At 41.2% G+C, this 23,542-nt stretch overlaps 1 protein-coding gene across 1 annotated transcript in view; it reads right to left on the reverse strand.

The window, feature by feature from the left end:
- LOC149289315 (bifunctional 3'-phosphoadenosine 5'-phosphosulfate synthase 1-like) overlaps nucleotides 1–20,192 on the reverse strand; it is a 39,944-nt gene extending 19,752 nt beyond the window's left edge. The window contains exons 1-7 of the mRNA XM_089490769.1: nucleotides 20,133–20,192; nucleotides 13,042–13,156; nucleotides 12,136–12,371; nucleotides 11,465–11,603; nucleotides 9,757–9,875; nucleotides 2,711–2,824; nucleotides 1,963–2,074 (exon numbers count right to left, since the gene is read on the reverse strand). Coding sequence (XP_089346895.1) covers nucleotides 1,963–2,074; nucleotides 2,711–2,824; nucleotides 9,757–9,875; nucleotides 11,465–11,603; nucleotides 12,136–12,371; nucleotides 13,042–13,156; nucleotides 20,133–20,192 — 895 coding nt within the window. The remainder of the gene's footprint in view (nucleotides 1–1,962; nucleotides 2,075–2,710; nucleotides 2,825–9,756; nucleotides 9,876–11,464; nucleotides 11,604–12,135; nucleotides 12,372–13,041; nucleotides 13,157–20,132) is intronic.
- Between the last annotated feature and the right edge of the window lie 3,350 nt (nucleotides 20,193–23,542).

Genomic DNA, 23,542 nt, shown 5'->3' on the forward strand with positions numbered 1-23,542 from the left:
GTAGAAACATGGCAATACAGTTTTATTAGCCATGCGAGAGAGAGAGAGGCTGTGGCAAAATTATCGTTTACAAAAAAAAACAAAACACATACGGTTTCTGTACACACCAACTACTAAAATTTAGAGGGAACATTGGCTAGAGGTATTTTTTATTATTAATTTAACTATGCTGTGACAATTCTCCTTTAAACCTGATCTTATCTTTCTCCCCAGTCCAGCTCTGTATTAAATGTATTTAACATAATCCTGGTTACAAGGAAAATCTTTATAATGCAGGTTAGGCACAACCCTTACGAAAAATTACTGCATTTTTTCTGAAGTAATACTGCAGTTTTTTGGACATGAAAAAACTGCAATACTGCATTTGTACTTCACTGTACTGCAGTTTTACTGCACATTTACCGCACTTTTTTTTATATTGCAAATCTACAGTTGTACTTCAATGTACTGCAGCTTTATTGCATTTGTACTTCCGTACAAAAATAACTGCAGTAAAACTGCAGTACAGTGAAGTACAACTGCAGTAAATGTGCAGTAATACTGCAGTAAAAGTGCAGTATTGCAGTTTTTTCATGTCCAAAAAACTGTAGTATTACTTCAGAAAAACTGCAGTAATTTTTTCGTAAGGGAAGTATTAACACGGTTATCCAAGCTGAGGGAGATGCAGTATTCCTGAAAGATACTGAAAAGGGGTCAACTGTCTGCAAAACTAAATAATGGCGCCTTTTCTCTGAATGTAGGAGATGAATGTACAGTAACACCTCCAGGAGCATACACCATTTATCCGGTATACTGCGAAGACAGATAAAGTAAATAAAAAGCACGAGCTATATGCGCTTCCAAATGTCAAAGGAAATGTCATACATCGGGTAATTTATCATGGCTGTCTGACCATTGACTAGACCCTCACACCTCACAACTTCAAAGGAAATAAAACAAAGTAACTTTCATCCGCTTCCTGCTTCAGAGCTACTTACAAACCACCTCATGGATCAATCATTGAAGGCTAGGTTTACAGAGACAAGACGACCAACATGGATATGTTCTGATTAACTGAGTGACAAGGGCTACTATTCACTGGCGGCTAACAAACTCTGGGTGTCTTTTCAAAGAGCTTTCGAGAATGAAGACCAGCTTGACCAGTCCTGGAGCTGAACTCGATATATATGAAAGATGGACTAAAGTATTGCATTGCTTACAGAGCAATTTATTTCTTCCACCTGTGCATTACAGAACATATAAATCATTTTGCGTTATATAAATTCAGATGTCAGATTAAGTGTTGGGCTCAAATTGATTTCTGATACCTACATAAATGTCTTGCGTTGCTTCCGATGCTCAATATTTTTATCCAGCGGAAGTTGTAGAGGCCAATACAGAGAGGGTATTTAAACATGCATGGGATAGGCGTAACGCTATCCTGAATCCAAGACAAGGCCAACGACTGATTAAGGTCAGAGTCTTCCCATAATGAAAACGGACAGATTAGATGGGTTCTTATCTGCCGTCAAATTCTGTGTACCCTTATCTCCACCAGTGGAATGTTCAAAACAATGCTATGCTTCTCCTAAATGCAGCCGTTTTTTCCACCTTGTTTTCTTTCATGTGTTTATTGGGATTAACTTCCAACACCATCATTATTAGTTAACCTTGTCAAATTTTGTCCAACGTATAACTTTGCCTAGAATGCTTTTCTTCTTTCATGAAAAAGAAGCACCGGTAGGTTGTCGTCATACAGTAGAGGTTAAAACGACTTAACAGTTTAATTTGCTTTTATATGACTGAAGAGTCTGAGGGAGGAAGGGTATTAATGGGGGCTGCCTAACCATTTATTATAAGGGTTACCAATAGTAAAAACGAAAAAAAATGGACTAGTTCCTCCCTCACCCTGGTATTTTGCCAAGATGTAATTTAGAACATTATGGATTATGAAAGCCTGTGTAGAAAGTGCTATGGACTTACCATCCAACAGACAGTCAAAATGAAGGCACTGCAAGTACTCTCTCTCTCTCATGAAGCCATTTAATGGTGTTGCCCAGCCTTCTGCCAGGACCTGTACCCACTGCATGTCGACCTGTAAGATAAGAAGACTTTCAGTAAATTGTTTAGCTGTTTAACTGTGCATAATGTAAAGGATGTATTTAATTTAGCAGCAGAAATCTGCATTTTGGGTTGCGTTTATCGGTTTTATCAAATGTTTCATCATTCCCTCTGCATCTGAGGAGAGTAAGGAAAACATAATGGCTTGTTAATGGCATGTCTGTTTTGAAATTACTTTAGGGGTCTGACCAAAGGGTCAAGTTGGTCAGAGAAAAATCACAATGTAAAATTTTCATAACGTCTGCGGTGTATTTAAAAGAGATGGTTTGGCCATCTCAGAAAGGCAGTGAGGTATCAAGGTCTCACTAAGACACATTTCAGATCCCACAATCAAACTCTTGTGTAGCACAATGAAATCTAAGGGAACAAACTGTGGAAAACTAGATGGTACAAGTTACCCCAAAATGACGGAGGGTAGGGGAGCCTGGAATGTTTGAGACTTGGTATAAAACCAGACACGTTCGATTAATAACCAGCTAGACAGATGTGCAGAAATACCCAGAAGTAGTGGGCGGTATAGGCTGTATAAAAAGGTCAAGCATCAGTAAAACATGTCATAGAACTGGTCGGGTTCCACGGATACAGGATGCCAATATACAACGTATATTACCTTGTTTATTTCCAAAGTGGGCAATGTTTCAGCATCAGTCTTTGCCAGTTGGAGTTTGTTTTCTAGCACATACAGTTCCTTGACTTCATAGGATGCATCTACAGGTACAATATCCTAAAATGACAGAGCAGAGGTGGTGGTGGGGGTTTGGGTTTAAGCTCCGAAACAGATGTGTATAACTTAACAAGTGGGGGAAAAAAAATAAAAAGAGAAACATTCACCATCACAAAAGTTCATATTTTTTGTCTCTAGAGTTTAATAATTCTTATCATTTCTTTAAAGAACAATATTAACAAGTGGAGCAATGTGGGTTTAGGTGATAATGTTTTAAGGACAAAGTCAATGGCTGGGATCATGGGAAGTCTTGCTGTGCCCGGGAAATGAACTCAAGGATGAGTCATAAGGGAGATTCATAAAGCATTGGACAGAAAGAATATTTCTGGTCCATGGAGAGCAGTGTACGAATTTATGCACCATCCTGACTAATATTTGTACACAAAACACAAAATAAACCCAGTCAAGATCTTCAGAGCCAAAACCTTACTGGGCGTCTGACCCATGTTATATGCGTAATCGTTGGACTCCGAATGAACCTTTTCAGTGAACCATGAGGTCATTTTGGAGTTTTAAATCGTATAAATAAGAAGGATACTTCAAATGTCCCAGTATCTAAAAATCCCTTCCAGCTGGTGGGGGACAGACCTAATCTACAGGAGAGCCCACAAACCTGCATTTAAAAAGCTAGGAGTCGTATAGTTGAATTAAAAAATCTGTTTATACATTAGAGGAACCCTGTGAAGCTCATGACTAGAATCTCAACTTCTAGTCCCTCATTCCTGTGATCCAAAAGTGTGTTTTATTTGGAATTTCTTACTATGGCTTAACGTTAACAGAGTTGAGTTGCAGGTTAGAGATGGAACCACAGGTCAGATTTTATCCTTTATATAATAAATGGATCAAAATGACGGCTCAAATTTCAAAGATGTTCTTACAATCCCACTTCCAAAATAAAAAGCTGCATCTGGAATGAACAGTTTTTATGTACACGCACGTCCCCATGTAGATTGGAAGCTTGGGAACATCTTTACCTAATTGTGTTGGTTTGTAGTTTTGTTTTACCCTTTACATGTTGGTACTGTAAGAAGCGCTGCGTAAATTGTTGGTGCTATAGAAAAGACAATAATTAGCATAAAATCCCTTTTATTTCAAATTTATCACCCTGGTGACCCCAAAGAAAGGTCGAAAGGAGACAAGCAGTGATTCACGGTTTGAGAACAAATTTGCAACAATCTTGTGGTCTTGGTACAACAAGCTCGACATCACTGTATTAGCACTGACTGTTGCAGTCTGCTGTGATGTAAGCTTCTACCTCTTTTTGTATTAGAGTACGGCCGATAAAAAGTAAATAGTATCGCATGTGACAAAAAAAAACAAGCAAAAAAACCATATTTATACGTTATCCAGAATGTTGGACAGAGACGCAGCTCGAACTATACAATTTACAGTTTATAAGTCACTTCATAGGCATTGCCATAACAAAAGTCAATTCTTATTGAGATTATTATTGAAGAAAATATTAGGATGTGCCGATGTGGCAATTTGTATAAGGACTTATTGCGGGCGGCAGGAATGACAACTTAAAGGGAATTGTTTTTCCTTCCATTTTCTTTAAAATGCACCTGCACAACTTGGCTCCACTGTATGGAAGAGGTCGTTACTAGCCGATGTAACGTTCCCATGTGTATTTCCCTAGTTTTTTTTCACAATTATGCTATATATTTAAGATCTGGTTTGAGTACCGGTGTTTTATGAACTAGTTGTAATTCAGTATATGCACTACAGGTATGTCATGTAAGAACTACAAAACACACACTAATTATATATTATTATTATTATACACACAATAAGGAAGAAAAACAACAACAAAAAAAAACACTCTGGCCCCAATGATGTATATTGTATACATCTAATTCAGCCAGAAACAAAAAGAATGTGTAATTGGAAACTGAAAAAAGAAGGGTATAAAGGGATGAGTTAAACTTTCCAGACACAACACGGCTCTACCACCATACATCAAACGTTAATAGAATGGTTTTCTTTTAGTAGGTTTGCTGCAAATGATAAAGAACAGAGTCATTCTGGAGATCTCCATGAGATACACTTATATCCTTTAACACACCGATATGTCAAAACTCTGTAAGCGCTTAATAAAGCAATGAGATCCAACAAGCTCTGCAACTGTGCTGCAACATTCAAGATTCCAACCAAACCATTTTAAAAGACCTTTGTCTCAGATTACCCCAAGTCGCTCATCAACCACCATTACTTGACCAGATTTCAAGTACAGACCTTATAAAGCAAAGCATAAATACCTAATGGAAAATCTATACATCTAGATGTGCTGAAGGACGAACACATTGCAAAATAATAAAAACATACCACAGCCGCTTCTGAGGACAAACCTTGGAACCACAATTCCATATTAACAAATCTACATTCATGAGGATAGACATTTTAATATATAATATGCCAATATCTATGGTTATTAAGGGAGCTGATTTTTAAAGGGAAAGTCACATGAAAAAAAAATTTCTTTCTTTCTTGTTGAGTATAAAATACAGCGATGTAAACAGTAAATCACGTTGACAAAGTCTTCTTGGTTTTAAACAGCTGTTATCTGCAGACCTGGTGGCTGTTATTGTTGTCAGTCGAGTGATATTTTGGGTGATTTTCCCTGCTTAAACACCAAAGGATGCAGATTCTTTATGGCAACACTAGTAAAGTCCTGCCTTTTCATGAAAATGTAGTTCCTCAGAGTGTCAGGCTGAGTGATTAAGATTAAGCCATTCTACTGTTTACCACAGGCAGTGTGGTAAGGAGCCAGAGTGCTTGGGTAACCGAGCAGCCCAAGATACCAGAGCTAGAACACAGTTGAAAATAAATTTTGAAAACGTATAAATTGAAAGTGGAAATAAAAATGCGGTGGGAATTTCCCTTTTAACAATAGCGTGAATTATTAAAAATATACAACCAATAGAACGGAGAATCACTTAACACTAAGTAGGATATTAGCACCTCAACCTATAGGTTAGAAATATGGTGACCCTTTCACTAGGTTTGCTCGTAAGTTGCTCATTGTCAGGTTTAAGTGTAACAATTAGCAGCTTGTATGACATCTCTATATTCACAATATTGCAGGTGCACTAAACATGGCAAGATTTGGCCTCCCAACCTGTAGAGTTTGAATCACAGAAGAATGAACTTCAAGTTTTAGGTACGACCAATGAGCAGAACCCTCAAGCTCGCAACAAAGTCACTGCAGTACTTATGTCCTACTCTGACCAACTAAGCAAAGACGGATTTTCTTCTTTCCTCGCTCCGGGGAAAAGCACCCAATTCCATAAGCGTTTTCCTATCAGGTGCTAATTCTCTCAATACACGGTTTACGTTTTATGAACTTGTCACGGTGTCACAGGTATAATAGAGTTCAGCAACAGAACAGTGAACATTCCATTAAAGGAACAATAAAAGGGATTTTTTTTTTTTGGGTAAAATCTTCTACCCTACACAAACATAACACAGTAAAACCCAACAGCACAAATGACACTTTCTTTGTAGAGATTACCTATCCTTAGACTGCCACCTACTGGTAGAAACATTTATTTCGAGACCATAAGATCAGAACACAAGTCCAGGAACACGATTATCACATTTAATTTTAATGCGTTCAAGGGAAGGACGCCAGAATGAAAGACGGAGAAGCCACCGTTTATAAATGATGGGTGTACACAAAATGAACTTGCCACATTGTAAATCTCTTGTAAACCTTCTAGAACACAGCTTCTTGCTCATGCAATCTTTCAAAATCAGATGCATTCTAACATTTCTAAATAAAAAGAACCACATGTTGAAAGCCATACAAAAATAAAAAAAAACATAACATGGAACTGTGGAAGGTTAGTTATGTCTTATTAAACTGATAAAAGTCCTCTTTTTCTAGAGGGACAATGCTTAAGACGTATGTATACATCGGCTAGACCTTCACCAGGGTAAAGACTAATGTAATATTAGTTCAAGAATGGAAGGAATAGACAACTGTACTAAGCAAGAAATAATCAAGAATTACGAGAATTGTTTGCTATAAGAAAACAGACGTTTTCCAATTAGTTACCATCAAAATGTTTGTTGCCGGGTGTCTGCTCGAATGTTCAATATCCTCGATTTAGTGCGCCAACAAGAACCTACTTTTTATTTTATGAACTACAAAAAAAAAAAAGAGACACTAGACACACTATGTGTTCCTATAATCTTTGAATTTGACTCAGAAATTGCTGCAATTTATATTGCTTTAAATTTAGGGATTGGTTAACCATCATAGACCATAGAATTTCCAGCGGTTACAAGGATTATGGTGAAGAACAAAACCAAAATGTGTGGGATTCTTCAAACTGGGCTGGCCATTTCTATCTAAATTAAAAGCCAGAGACTGATCATTGTTTTTAATGTATATTTAATATTCTATTACTACTTAAGATGATATTTCTGGAAGTTACGGTGTTAGCATGTGTTTTGGATAAAGGAGAAAAATACATTTTTGGTATTTATTAGGTTGATCCTTAGATTACCTTGCATCGTTTACTAAATGCACGGCTGACATTTTCCCATCACTACCGGCCAACATTATATTGGGAAAAGCCACGTACCGGGTAAAAGAATAGGCAGCCACGTGATTTTTTTTCTCCGATTTCCTAAAGGCACACCAAAAGGCGATGATTTTACTAGATTCTATGGCAACAGAGACAATCCGAAAAACCTAGAGCTCTGGGTTGGAGACCACTTCTCTATAGTTCGGGACTATTCAGTCACACCAGAAGAAAAATATATAGTGAATTTGTAGGCAGTGGAAATAAAAACCCATATGTGAAATACTGTGCAGTGTTAACATATGGTTTTCTTTTTTTTAGATGGACACGTAAAACTTCAAAAAGTCCTTTGATAGCCAAGTTTGCAAGCACTTTACATGTTTATGATATGAAGCTTTTGCCTGAAAAAGAAAATGTTTATATACAAATATAAAGAAAGTCGGAGTGAATCGGATCTTTATTGCCTCTGCTAGGCATGTGGTGATGAGGTGTAACCGAGCAGAGCTGACAGTTTTACGATTCATCAATTATTTGCAGTAGAAGTATCTTTACGGCAATGCATTAAAACAGCTTTCTTTAAAAGAGTTAAGCGTGTGGACTATAACATGTGATCATTCGGTAACAAGCATCATACTCGTTTCCATTCTAGCACAACTAGAAATCAATAACACATTATAATTTAAATGAGAAATTTCTTTAAAAAAAATTTACACAAGAAAATGTATTGGGTTTTTTTGTTTTTGTTTTTATAGCAAGTTTTATTCTGGGTGACGGGTTTACTAAATATTCCACCCAAGATAAGGAAAATATTTAATCGAGGAGATTAACATCAAAACGGATCGAAGAAACTCCTAAAGCAGGTGTCGAAAAATTTGGTTTGGATCTAGGAGCCAGCAAAAAAAAAAAAAAAAAAAAAACATTTAGGAGCCAATTTTTTTTCTTCCCCAATAATGTTTTGTTTTTTCCCATTTATTACCCTTTGGTCTGCAGTGAAACGATATTTATTGGGACAATATGACATAAAACACATTCTTTCTTCAGTGCTGCACCATTTTTTACAGGTTAAGAGGTTAACCTCTTCATGACAAGGGGTATTTTTCACCATATAGACTCAGGTTTGTATGTTTAACCATTTTTCTTACACACGCCAATTTCTTATGTTCACAAATACTAACATTCCGCACACGTGTACAAACATACCATACACTAATACACACTAACACTATATGCCGACATACACACTCATGCTAATGCCATATGCACACACTATCCAACAACATATCCTCACACATGCACTGGTTAACAATACACATTCTAACACTATGCACACATACACACAGAATCTGACACTATACATTTACACACACAGACTCTAGTGCTATACAGATACACTGAACCCGATATTACAGTATACAAAAAAAGACATCGTGAATCCAGGACTCTATGCTTCCCTGTGGGGTTGCGGTGAAGTGGGTGCAGGTGAGGCGCCAAGTGGGGTCACATAACATGCATTACATGATTCTGTTGGGCGCCTCACGGCACCCACTTCACAGCGCCCCCGCAGGAAAGCATAAAGGTGCCAGATTGGCCAGGGCTGCCATTGTCAGTTTTTATCCCCAAAACCATGGGAATTTTTTAAGCCGTGAGTTTAAAGGGTCCTTTAAAAATGGCATATGTAACCTAAATGTACACATGGATTCAAATGATTCAAATGTAGTCACGTACATTCATTTTAAGGGAACGTTGACGCGTACCATACCAAAGTTTGAGTAAAGACAAGAACTAATAATGAAGCCGGTGCCTCAATCATATTGGTGGGTCACAGTGGATACATAATACATTGACTAGGCGAATGAAGACTTTAAGCTTTGTAAAGAATTGTTGTAATTAAACATTTCAACAACGTGTATTGATGAAGCCTTCTTAGCATGCGCTAGTCAAAATTAACAATGTAAAAGACAATGTATTATGATGATTGTTATGAGCAAAATCTCTCTTCTGCCTATGAATCCCATGCCCCTGAATGCATTGAAGTATGCCTGCAATTCACTTTAAAATTCATTAATCGGACACAGCTACTGATTTTTTACTTTTACTTTGTTTTATTATTATTTACAGCATTAAGAATAATTTGCTCTCCAGTTGTTATCATAGTGGTTCCAACTCTGTCACTTCATTATTCATTATGAGGAGCGAACTGTAGTGAGTTTTTCTAGCATAAAGGGCTAACCCTGTATAATGCATAATTCAATGAGCAAGAAAGATTTTACCGATTTAACTATGCACTGCACAGGGCCAGCCAGCTCTTGCAGCAGAAATATTGGACTTACAAAAATAATTATCTGCAGTAAATGTGATGGATAATTAAAACAGGACAATTATAAGCTTTTGAATTGTTCTTACCATTTCCTGCAAAAGCTCGACAACTTGTTGTATACAATCATTTACATCACAGGAGTCTGTTTTCAGCACTAGTTCTGGGGCTTCAGGCTTTTCATACTCTGCGTCAATCCCCGTGAAGCCTACAGAGAAATTTTCAACAGGCGTGAGAAACGAGTCTCCAATGTAAAAAGTAAATACAAAGATAACTACATAAAATGTGGGTATGTGTGTGTGTATGTATAATTTAAAATAAAAGAATAAGATTTCCATCCAAAATGTGTCTCGGCTATTTCCCTGAAGGACTTGAACACGTCCTTTACTCAAAAATATAACAATTATAACAAGCAGATTTTTTGAAAATAAATATACCTAACTGCAGAAACTCTAGAGATCTAGATTTCTCTTAAAATTCTTCATTAAATATAATCCAACTCTCTCTTTTTCAGGAGATCCATAGCTACAGAGCTGACTTATGCCAAGCAAGGGGTAAGTGGTTTAACTAAACCAAGAGTGCCGTCCAGTGGTGCTTTATAGTACTGCATGAAGCAATATATACCGTATTTGCTCGATTATAAGACGGGGTTTTTTTCAGAGCAAATGCTCTGAAAAATACCCCTCGTCTTCTAATCGGGGTCGTCTTCTAATCAGACCTCAAATAGAGGTCCGATTATGAGACTAAGATCCAGAACCCCTGCACCGCTGCAGGGGACCTGGATCCTCCCGGTGCGGGGAACTCTGATCTCTGACAGCCGGGGAAGGTATGCGCGACGGACGCAGACAAACCCCCGCTGCCAACTCCACCTATTCCGGCTGCAGCAGAAGGAGACGTCAACCCATTCTGGCACTTAGGGGGTTAAAAGGCATATTATGGGGCAGAGTGGCATATATGGAGGTATAAGGCATTTCAGGAGGCAGAGTGGCGTTAAGGGGGCATTTAATAGAGCACTCTGCCTCCTGAAAAGCCTTATACAGCCCTATATGCCACTCTGCCCCATAATATGCCTTTTAACCCCTAAATGCCAGAGTGGCATATAGGGGTATAAGGCATTTCTGGAGGCAGAGTGCTCTATACAATGCCTTTTAACTCCCTTAATGCCACTCTGCCTCCTGGAATGCCTTATACCTCCCTATATGCCACTCTGCCCCATAATATGCATTTTAACCCCCTAAATGCCAGAATGGCATATAGAGGGTTAAAAGGCATATCATGGGCCACAGTGCCATATTGGTGTGGCAAGCCTGGGGGCAGATGTGCATAACTGGGGGACAGGTTGGAAAATACAAGGAAATAAAAACAAAAAAAATATTTTTCTCAATCATAGCTTTTATTTAAAAAAATAGTTTACATGAATTAACATTTACTGGTAAAACTTTTTTCCTTTAGGGTCGTCTTATATTCAGGCTTCTTCTTTTTTTTTCCTAAGTTAATATTCAGATTTTGGGGGGTCGTCTTATAATCAGGGTCGTCTTATAATCGAGCAAATACGGTATATATATATATACACACACACACACACACACACACACTGTACATCAGTGGATACAGCAATTCATAAGTATCGCTCATGAAACCTTTGCTTACTTACACACAGGTTTTGCCTTAAAACCATTGTAAAAACAATTTGGAGAAAAGTAAAACATTGACTAATATTTTGTGAACATGGTTCTCTGCATATTGAAGGCCACAGACAGACACAGTGAAGTCTGCGGTAGTTCAACCGCTTCTTACCTTTGATTTCCCCGGCTCTGGCCTTTTTGTACAACCCCTTAACATCGCGCTGCTCACAAACATATAAAGGGGCATCCACAAACACTTCATAAAACGGTAGCCCAGCTGCCTCATGAATTTGTCGAGCATTGTTACGATCCTAAGGAGGTACCAAGTTAAATAAGTAAAGCAGGGTAACAAATTAACCAAAAAGATGTTTTCTGACATTAAATTGTAGGTTTAAAACATCATTCTTCTAGAATTTGTAACAAATACGTACATAATCGTATATAGGTTATGTACAGTATAGTATCAAGGAGTCTTAATTTACAAAGCAGCAGCATTTTCTATAAGTCAGGACTGACTTTTAGGTGCTCTGATCTAGTTGTATACTTAATTGTCTGCTACATTTCGCTAAAGAATACTAAAATAATTCAAGTTGTTGGCTGGCTAACTAAAGGTACTTGCATTTGTGCAGCCTTGGGCCATCCTACTGGTACAATCATGAGTGTTTTGTGGGTCATGCTCCATGCACCCCGTGAGCACCATTAACCCATATCTATGTGGAAATGAACGGATGTTTACAAGCAAATTAGGCCATTTCAGCGGATCGCTATGCAGCTCCCCACCGCCAACTCCGCTGGGACAGCTGAACCGGTTTTCAAAAATCTAGGTCGGTTCCAGGAGCTCACCTTGGCATACGGAGATATGAAGCTGGCAATACACACAAGACCAGCATCTGCAAACAACTTGGCAACCTCAGCGATACGGCGAATGTTTTCCTCGCGATCTTCCTGTGTGAATCCAAGATTTTTACTGAGTCCATGACGGATGTTATCCCCATCGAGAGTATAGCAGGGAATGCCATGGCACACTAGGTATTCTTCCAGCGCCATGCTCACCGTAGTCTTTCCAGCACCGGATAGACCTAGAGATCAGAAAATGATCATAATGGGAAGGGTTAACTGAGAAACTTTTGATCGGGCTGGATAGTTGTCAACAGATTTACAAAAAAGCAGGTAGATTTTAGTCAATCAAACCCTGCCCCATAATATGTGCATGTTTTAATGACCCAAGTGCTAACCCAGACTCCAGGCAGACAACAGAACAAATTTTGTGCCCATGCATATACAATAACGTGTACAAATGGAACCTATCCCACATACACACACAATCCTGCTAAACATGCCAAGATGTCATTCGACTACAAAAAGGGCAGCCAAGCGGCACTGCAGGGCATTTAACCAAGAAGGTACGGGTTTCTAGATCTCCCTTAAAGCATCAGTTATGTGTTAAAAATAAAGCACTCCCTTCCATCATTATAGGAAACTAGTTCTTTTCTACGCACGTTGAATATAAAATTAGAGCAAGTGAATGCTTTCCGTGAGTCTTTTTCTTTAATTTCATAGTCTAATGGTCTGCAACAACGCAAAATGCATTTACCACATGTTGCAGAAGAATGAAACTCAACTGCAAAGGGTTAAGGCTACAGCAAAGGGTTAAGGCCACAAAGGCACCACCATACATACGTCCTTTGTTGCACCCTTTTTACCAGGATGGTGAATCTTTGGTTCACTGGCTCTACATGGCCATGATACCTGTTAGCCAGACTGTACAGCCACGAAATCCACTTCTTGTTCCCAGAACCTGGCCTCGCTTGTTCCTGCTGACATGATGAGCCTGATATGTAACGTTGGTCGCCCGCTGCATTCCCTGTAATACGATTTTTTGGTCAGTCTTGATACACCACATTTGCTATGGATGTTAAGAATCATTTTGCTTTGCATCGTACTCATTTGAAAGACAGCAAAGTTTCGTTCCAATATAAGAAAAATAACCTAAAAGCCCTGGACTGAACACACATGGGGCCGAAGCAAGCATTTTAATATCGCAAAACAAAGTTAAAGAATATGACTTCTCCCAAAGATGTTTTTCTTTTAATTTAGAACACCAACATAATACATTATTTGTATAGAAAAAGAGTAGTAATAGTACAAATTTGTTCAGTGAGTTTGCTGGATACAGATAGTCTCCTCGTCGGTAAGTCTGGGTACCGGCTTCATACATGGGAACTCTAAGAAATTGCCCAAGTCTCAGCGTTTTTCCTCCATTCTCAGAAAGAAGGTGCAAAATCTTAGGGTCACATAGTCTCAAGCTGACTCCTTCATAGTCAACATGACCTGATGACACCAGAGCCTCTCAATTAGTGCCTTTGCTACCAAATTGTATGCATGTTACTCAATTAAGTATATCTTTAAATAATGACAAATAAAGGTTTCCATGACAACATTCACCATATGGACAAAAGTATTTTTACACCTGACCATTACACCAACAGGAACTTTGATGACATCACATAGACATTAACATGTAGTTGGTCACCACTTTGCAGCCATAAACAGCTTCCACTCTTCTTCCCACAAGATTTTGGAGAGTTTCTGTGGGAATTATTGCCCATTCATCCAGTAGAGCATTTATGAGGTGAAGCACTGATGTTGGATGAGAAGGCCTGGCTCACAATCTACGTTCCAGTTCATCCTAAAGGTATTCAGTGGGGTTGAGGTCAGGGCTCTGTGCAAGCCAGTCAAGTTCTTCCACACCAAACACAACCAACCATGTCTTTATGGACCTTGCTTTATGCACTATTATATGGACAAAAGTATAGGAACACACCTCTTAATTAAATCAGGGTTTGTCATCAAAGTTCCTGTTGGTGTAATTGCCAGGTGTCCCAATACTTTTGTCCATATAGTATATATCATTGTACATATGAGGAGTCACTACTTAGAATCTTCATAACGGGTCATTAAAGGGTTAAAATTCAAAGAGGCTCAGGGTCAGCTCATTTACATAGTTCTCTACTTAATTCACACCTTGAAACATAGAACCTAACTGCAGTTAAGGACTATTCTGCCCATGTTTCCTGATCTAGTGACCTGAATCAGTACTTGGTCTTGTATTATGTCCCTCACTGTTAACCGCTACCACTTCTGATAAGAGGCTGGTCATTTTATTTACCACCCTCTCAGTAAAGACGTATGTAACAATGTTTAGCCCAGTGAGGAGAGATGTTAAGGTCAAGTGCCATTTATGCGTGGGTGACAGAACTTGAAGCAACCTTTTTTTTCTGGAAACGTGTAACTGAGGCATGCAAAATGCCTCTACAATGAAGGGCTGGCTTTGGGTGTTCAAGCAGACCACTGTCCCGTAGCGCCCCCTCCCCCCACGTCATCACCCCCAGAGTCTTTTTGTCCCCTTTTTAACTGGGTGGCAGCTCTCTTTTCCTCCCCCATGTAGCTCAGGTATAAATTTACAAACCCTGTATTTGTAGGTATTTATAAATAACAAATGGAAACATAGCCTTGCAGGTATAAAGAACTGAAAAATCACATGCAGGCTCAGCACTGAATGTATAGATGAAATAATGCATGGAAACCCCAAATTACAGGTCACATACCCCAGAGACCAGCCCTGGCACCCAGATTGCATACATAGGACTTGCCCAGCACCCAGATTACACACAGTCACAGGATTTACCCAGCACCCAGATTACACACAGTCACAGGATTTACCCAGCGCCCAGATTGTATCCACAGTGGGCTCCTCTCAGTCCGACTCTCACGAATCTGTGCTCACTAGAGCCCTAGGAGGTCATGCGACCCCTTACCAGGGATGACATCATATCCCGACACTCTGCATGAATAGCCAGTCGGTTACAAGGAGATCCAAAATCTTGCAAACTGGCCCTAACTTTTCAGAGGTGGACTACCTCTGAAAAAAGCGGACAGGGTGGTGGACACCTTGACGACCCCCGGGCGCTCTGACTTCTGCATACCTGCAGGGAGTGCGAGAGGCTGTCTCTCTGTCCCTGGTGAGGGGAGATCTTTTAATTGCAGCAGAGGAGGCGCCCACTGGGGTGTTGCACCCTGTACAGTCGCACATGTCACACACACACCACACTCGCACCTTACCCACTGCTCTACATATATCCCCCCCCTCCAATCAGTGGCGTATATAGGGTATGGCAGCCATGGCACGTGCCATGGGCGCCATCTCAAGGGGGGCGCCGGTGAGCGGCTTTTAAATGCCGCTCACCAGCATTTTTTATTTATTTTTTTTGATGCGGAGGAGAGAGAGGGGCGCCTAGCAACCGCTCGGCGCCCCTCATTCTCCTCCACGAGCCCTCTACCCCCGTCCCGGTGCCTGCATTTCATGCAGAGCGCCGCAATATGCCGGCATATTGCGGCGCTCTGCATGAAATACCGGCACCAGCGAGCGGCTTTTAAACACTGATGCGGAGGAGAGAGAGGGGCGCCTAGCAACCGCTCGGCGCCCCTCGTTCTCCCCCGCATCAAAAAAAAAAAGAAGACAGCGTTTAAAATCCGCTCGCTGGTGCCCGCTGCTTCACTGCTGGGCACTGAAATGTGACGTCATATTACGGCGCTCAGCAGTGAAGCAGCGGGCACCAGCGAGCGGTGCAGGAAGACAGAAGCATCGTCCTCCCGTCGCTGGACTTCAAGGTGAGAGAGGGAGTTAAAAAGTGATGAGGGAGGGAGGGAGTTAAAAAGTGATGAGGGAGGGGGTTAAAAAGTGATGAGGGAGGGGGTTAAAAAGTGATGAGGGAGGGAGGGGGTTAAAAAGTGATGAGGGAGAGGGCGTAGATATAAGTAAAGAGTGTGCATTAATGTGTGGATGCATTGAGTGAATGAGGGAGAGCATGAGTTAATGTGTGGATGAGTTGTCTGAATTAAAGTGTGAATTAGTGAGTAACTGTAAAAGTGTTTGTGTATCATAGATGTATAATTGTGGAAGGGCAAAGATGGCACTAGCAGGAGGTTTGAGCCTTGGGGACCAAGATGGCACAGGCAGGGTGTATATGGGACAAAGATGGCACTGGCCGGACTGTTTGGGGACAAAGTTGACTTGTGCTGGGCTATTTGGCGACAAAGATTGCAAATGTGTGTAATCTGGGTGCTGGCCAGGTTCTATGTGGGCATTGTGGACGCCAGGGCTGGCTTTGGGGTGTGCAACCTGTGATCTATGCCTGTAATTTAGGGGGGTTTAAATATACCTTTAAATGCCGTGTTTTTATGTGAATTCCAATTGATCTTTACCTGCAAAGCTGGGTTTTTGTGTTATTCTGTAGATCCATATCTGCTATGCTATATTTCCATACATTATTTATGTGTACCTGCAAATACAGGGTTAATATGTCTTATTCAGTTGATCTATACCTGCGATGCTAATATATTATTATTGAATACCTGCAAATACAGGACTTGTATGTCTGATTCTGTTTATTTGATATATACCTTCAGTGCTGAGATCACAAGTGAATTTCAATTGATCTGGGTTTGTGTGTTGATCTATACCCGCTATCGGCAGCAGGGACTAATATATATATATATTTATGTATATGTATATGTATATGTATATATATATATATATATATATATATATATATATATATATATATATATATATATATATATATAGGCAGCAGGGGCTAGTAAATGGGTTTTAGATATTTGGACAGGGGCGCAATTTCAGTGCTTGCCATAGGCGCTATTTTCAGTAGATACGCCTCTGCCTCCAATGTGGGTGGTAAAACAAACAGGCTTTACAAGTCATACACACCTACTCTGTCCGTCCGCTCGCTCATTATCTTGTCGTCATATACAGGTCTTCTCAATGGCTGTCTGTTGCCAAGCCAAACCACAGCTTATCAGCCTCTTCTCTTGTCTCTAGTCTTAGGGAAGCCTCTGTTAAATCTCTGTGGGAAATTGCCATTTATACAAATCCCCTCTTCCCACCCCATTTACTTATACATTTTCAAACCACTTGTGAAACTAATATATTTCAGTCGAAGGGTAACAGTTTTGACAGACGTGTGGGTTGTATGTCTTTTGATGATTAACACCTGAATAAGTAATGCTTTTTTTTGGTATGGCCCTCCTAGTGCTCTTGTAAGTACTACTGTTAGGGCCCTTTAAGAAGGACATCAGGCTAAAAGAGCTTAGTGAAACAATTCAAGGACACATTGTTCTCCTGAGCGTTGAAAAACTAAATTGAAAATCTCCAAGGGGGCAGTACCCTGAAGAGATTTTGTAGAACACACTCACAGAGTAGGATTGCAGAGTACGGAAGCAGGTGAAAAAAACAAATAAAAATATATAATCGCCTGTCGTCTGTAGCATCGGTCACCACAGAGTTCCAGACTGCCCCACAATTGGGATGCGTTGGTACTCCTATTGCAAAACCATGCTTTCTCACCCAAATTGCATGACCTCACAAAAGCTCTTTTGGCACAAGTTCCCACAGACACACTGAACCAGATAGCCAGCTTACTTTGTTGGACCCTCAAACTGTCTGAGCATGCTGGCCAAAAAGTTGCATGTTCATGACACATTAAGGAGACCCTATTCATTAAAGGGAAAGTTGACAGCTTCTTAACTTGGCTACAAATTTAATTTATGGTCAAACCAGCAGGATTCTTCACCCACTATACAGGGCCAGCTCATCCCTTGCCACTGAAGAAGGTTGCCAGGGTTGGTCCTTCATAACGATCAGTAAAGTGAGTGAGATCAACACTTTCCTGCAAACTTTACCTTTACTGAATAAACACCAAAGGAGCGCCCACTTTTCAGCTGTTCCTTGCCGACACTGACATATTACGTGGATAATTTATTGACTCGACCCACTGGAGATGACACAGAGGAAGTTAGTTAAATGGTACATGTGACGGCCCTGGGTTAATAAGTGCCGTCCATAGTAGCTATGACCATCCAGGGTTAATGAGTGCTGCTTGTATCAATTACTGTTTGAGTTCCATATTTCCTTTCTATATATGTGCTGTTTATTGTCTATGCTCTGTTCCCCTTCCCGTCCTACCCTATCCATGTACCACATGCCCTGCCCATGGACTTTGGCCCCTCGTAGCCCGGACAACCCTGCGGATACTGGAGATCCCTGGTCGCTGGGACCGCTAGAGAAGCGGAGATCAGCCGTCTGTCCCCGGAAACTTTGAACTGCTGCCACTCGGGGTCGCTTTTTATACCGGTTACCCGAGTTATCCACCGGCACCCTGAGATCGCCGCCGCTCCTCCGGTATCACTTATCTATCACCATCTCAGGAAAGTATCTCCCGTAGGCAGCTGCCAGACATAACTATGGAAACCTGTTGGCTCTGCAGCATTCAAACAGTTAACGTTTGCTAAAGTCATACAGACATTGCGGGGCTCGGTGGTCTAAACGTGGCGCCGGACTGCCTGGGCAGGGCGGGAAGATGTGGGCATGATTTATGGTGTATTTCTCACCTAACCTGTATATAACCCTGTGTGCAATAAAGTCTGTTACTTCCCTGGACATTAGTCCTGTCTAATGCTTCATGGGCTCCCCGGATCACTAATTGTCCTTTTGAGGACAATTACGGCACTGTACTCAGCTACGCCTCGGCGAGCTGCGGTGCCGCGAAGCTAAAGACACCTGACCAGTTCTTGAGCCCTTCCTTGTTGGTGTCGGCTAGCGCTAGTGGCAGTTAACCATTTCTGTCCCGGCATCGCAGAACCGATGGGCGTCCCCTGCCGGGGTACAAGCCGTGCCCGTCACAGTACATTTGTGGGGACTTTTATTACAGGTGTCCACAGTGGCCCCTGATATAAATGTATAAATCCACTTGACGCCTCATTCCGATGTCCCTTTTTTTTTTTTTTTTTTTTTTTTTTTGTTTGCCCAAGCCAGTCTCTCTCAACTGTATGGCAACGTTAGAATTCTTTACCCCCATCAGGGTATATTTATTCATTATATGGACTCACCTATTTGTTATTATGGATTGTGTCATTTATTTGTGATAGTTGGGCTTCTTAACAACACGGCAAATAAGCAGATATGTTACATGCCGATACATTTATCATCCGGATAAACCATAACCATCTCACCAGGTATGAGAGCAGAACCTTGCACTCTTCGGTAGAGGAAATAAATTCTAATAGATTCTAAAATACAGATCTATGCCAATCTGGCACTATATGGACTTTTCCTCGTCTAGTTTGGAAGAAGTAGTATATTGTATGAATGATGTGAGAAATCTGTATCTGGCTTCCTGTAGGATAATCCTACTACAAGGTACTCATTCATATATATATATATATATATAAACAGGGTCTTGGATGCCATCCACTAGTGAGTTCATTTAATTTATGCATGAAGTGCCACAGACAGGGCTGGGGAGCGAATGAAGCTGGTCATTACCTGCCCTGCTAACCCTGTTCTCCTGCTGCACACCATCAACCCACCCCATCTACAGCAGAGCTGGATCCAGTCCTTGTGTAAGTGACATACTGGCATGTACTTTAATAACATCAACTTCCCCATAGTGCCTGGAAGCAGAGACCAGCCCTGCAGCCGGTGATCGCACTAGTCAGCCCTGCAACCAGCGATCGCACAACTAGCCAGCCCTGCAACCAGCGATCGCACAACTAGCCAGCCCTGCAACCAGCGATCGCACAACTAGCCAGCCCTGCAACCAGCGATCGCACAACTAGCCAGCCCTGCAACCAGCGATCGCACAACTAGCCAACCCTTCTCAGTTTAGGGAAGGATGAAGGATGCCTCCCTCTTACATCTCATCAGCCGGGCCAACCTTCCATGCACAGAAGCCATTTAAATCCGGCTCATTTCCAGCACTCACCCAGTTCTGGAGCTTGCCGATCAGCTTCACCTTCTTGTTCCTGCTCTCCGAAGTGTCCATGTTAGCCGTATGACCGCTGCCGGCCGGGTAAATGGCTGCGATGATGCGTTCCGACGATTTGTTCCCGTTAAGGAGACAGGGGAGTGTCTGATCGCACGCCGCCTCCAGTCTCGCAGGCAGATCTCCTGCGATGTGACGCAATGATGCTGCGCAGGGCCTCGGAAGTGAGGCAAGCATCGAGCTCAGCAGCTGCAGGAAAAGGAGGATCACATAGTCTCCTGCCGAGAGGGTCTGCTTTAACGAGACGGGTTTCAAGGGGTTAAATGGGGCGTGGTCTTCTATAGGTACTCTCACAGATAGATACCTGCAGGCAGTCGTGGGTTTCAGTCTTGAGTTAATATTATCTGAGTGGGTTATATATCCTCCCCAGTGTCCCCTTATTGATTCCGTCTGAAGAAGAGCCCTCTGAGGTCCTCAAAGCTTAGATATCTTTAAATATATCTCTATGGCCGTAAAACAAAAAGTATGGCCTTACACCAGACTCCATGTCTGTTGTCCCTCGAATTCTGCCCTTTTTTTCCTGGTTTAAAGACAAAACACAGCGCTTGGTCTCGGTTTATAATCTGGATAGCCATAGCCTATCCCTTACCTGTTTAAATCCATTTACTGTAGTAGCCTCTACTGCTTCTTCTGCAAGGAGGCTGTTCCACTTATCTACCACCATCTCAGGAAAGTGACGTGATAAATAACACTGGAAAGCATTTCTCTTGGGCATAGAAATATCATACTTTAAATATTAAACGTGTTGGCTCTGCAGCACTTAAACAGTTAACGTTCAGTACCAGGCGGCTTAAGGAATACAAATAAATTTTAAAAACAGATTTTTTATTAAAACAAATTCACTGTATCAAATGTAAATACCCAATCAATAATATCTAATATTTACATAGGTTACAAAGCACTGCGACGCACGCTCTATCTAGTTACATTTCCAGACAAAGCGCATACAACGTGCTTGACATGGAAGGAACGGATCTGTAGTGACAAGTAACTGAGGGTGTTGAAGCGGTGAGTGGCCTCTAGACTGTCGATGAGAGAGCAGTGCCTTAGCAGGCTCCACGTGAGTCCTGTACTGAAACCTGCTCCCTCCTTTACAACAGGTGGTTCCTGGCAAACCATAAAGCATCCTTCACGCTGGGTGCTGGGCATCCTCAATGCCATCATCTGGAAAGATTCTGGAAAGTACTTGAGTCTAATCTCCACGGTTCCCAACAGATGCTGTGCAATCGGGCACTACCAGGACAAGGGAAGAGATGTCTCCTCTATGGTAGGCTGTGATGAGCTTGTGGGGAGTTCGCAGCTCCTTCACAAATTTGCCACTTGAACCAAGGCATAGTCCGGATATGAGGGATAGCAATGTCCTAGTTATCCCACCTCACTTGCCTCACATGGGAAGTAGGAAAAATCAGGACATTTATTTTCCTGCAGAGCCTTTCCTAAAGTCTGTGAGTCCTATATACACAGTTACCAACACGGATGAAGCAATGGATGAAGCCATATTAGCCCCAGGACCGTATTAGATTTCAGGACCTCAGAGGTCTCATCTCAAGAAGAAGTCTGAATTTTTAGTTTAATAAAACGACCGATAAGTGGTAGAAATTTTAAGAGCTATCTGATCCAAAATTGTGCATATTTGTCACCTATATTGCAAATAAGTCTCAACACTAGACTTTAGATTTTTGTGTTGGTGCAGTTGTTGAAACCTGTCTGTGACAGAATGACCTGTCATACAAGTCCCCAAGGTACTCAGAGTTGGCTCCAGCCTGGCTGCCAAACAAAGATTGCACAGGCAGGAACTCCATTGTGTAAACTAATCACATTAACAGGATTGGGTTGGGTTGTCTACATGCACCTGTTTATTCATGTTATTTATGTTAATGAAGTTCTGTGGATATACGAGTCTATGTTTTACATCAATAAACTGTTCATTCCTGCTGTACTCAATTCAAAGTAGTCGTGTCTACTTATTGGGTACACATAGCAGGGTTCCAGGGTGTGCATGCTGGCTGGTGCTGGAAGTTATTCCAGGGACAACAGGAGGATACTGGGTGATCTCTGGGAGTTACTACAGCTCTCTTGGTGAACCCGTAACACTGTCATTTTTAGGTGCTAATCATTTTAGGTGTAGTTGTGTGTCGCAACTGCATGGTTCTTGGTTCCGGGGACTGCCATGTTAGCGATGCAGTCCTCCGAGAACAAAATACTTCCTGCTAAGGTCATGTGACTGCTGTGACAGCCAATTGGGATTCATCCAAGAGACGAGCAGGATGTTACATTGTGTTCCTTGTGGCCTGGCATCACAAACCCTATTGATGCCAGTGAGCCACTTAATTTCATAAATTTCATAACTTTTCTTATTTACTAATTCTTTTTTTGAAAATTTGCACACCAAACTTGCCTAGGTTCCTCCAAACTTGGTGGTTCCTGACCCCCCCCCCCCCCCCTGCCTGGCATCACAAATTCTATTGATGCCAGTGAGTGACTAAATTTCATAAATTTTCTTATTTACTAATTATTTTTTCGAAAATTTGTTTACACAAATGTTTACACTGACCAATATTTAGCAGCCCTCCCAGGCTCACCCAACTTTTCACCATAATGGTGGGTATTGTAAAAAGCCCTCTGTTAGGTCATGTTTGAGCACAAACCACATATTATGAACCCCTCTCCTTTTCCCCAATTCATGTGCAGATTGAGATATGAGGACATGCTCAGATTTCTTTATTTCAATAATAATGCCCACCAGGTGACCCACAATTTGAGTTCACATAAAATAAGACCCCTTCTTACATTTTTTGTTCAAAAAGGTTTAGTAGCATCTATACCCCTGAACATATTGTCTCCATTGATGAGTGCCTTTTGCTTTTCAAGGGCAGACTTCAGGCAATATAACCGCTCATGGTGACCCCTCGGTGATCATGTTACAGGGTTAACATTTACAAATCATGTGATAGCTATACACGGTATATGTTGTACTTTAGGATTTTAGAGGGGAAGGACCACAAGCTAAATCCTCCTGGAAGCCCGGACTATTTTGGTACAAGCAGCAAAACTGTATGGGACCTACCATTGCCCTCTCTAAATAAAGGCCACCACCGCTCGGCACACAATTATTATACAAACCCAGAATTATTTAATTTAGATTTTTATTTAACACCCCGGCTTGTGGCATAGCAACTGGTGGACCCCATGCACAAGTGCTTTACGTAATCAGGGACTACACAAGTGCTTTGCGTGATCTGGGACTACTTGTCCTAAGGTACACCGACAAAATGGACGAGTATGTCCTGTCAACCAAACACGATGAAAACATGGTGCCAGTGTGTGTGTGTCAAAGGAGTGAGCCCTGT

Source organism: Sceloporus occidentalis, unplaced genomic scaffold, assembly GCF_023333645.1.
Source record: "Sceloporus occidentalis isolate IW3139 unplaced genomic scaffold, rSceOcc1.0.p SCAF_46, whole genome shotgun sequence".
NCBI classification, from domain to species: domain Eukaryota; kingdom Metazoa; phylum Chordata; class Lepidosauria; order Squamata; family Phrynosomatidae; genus Sceloporus; species Sceloporus occidentalis.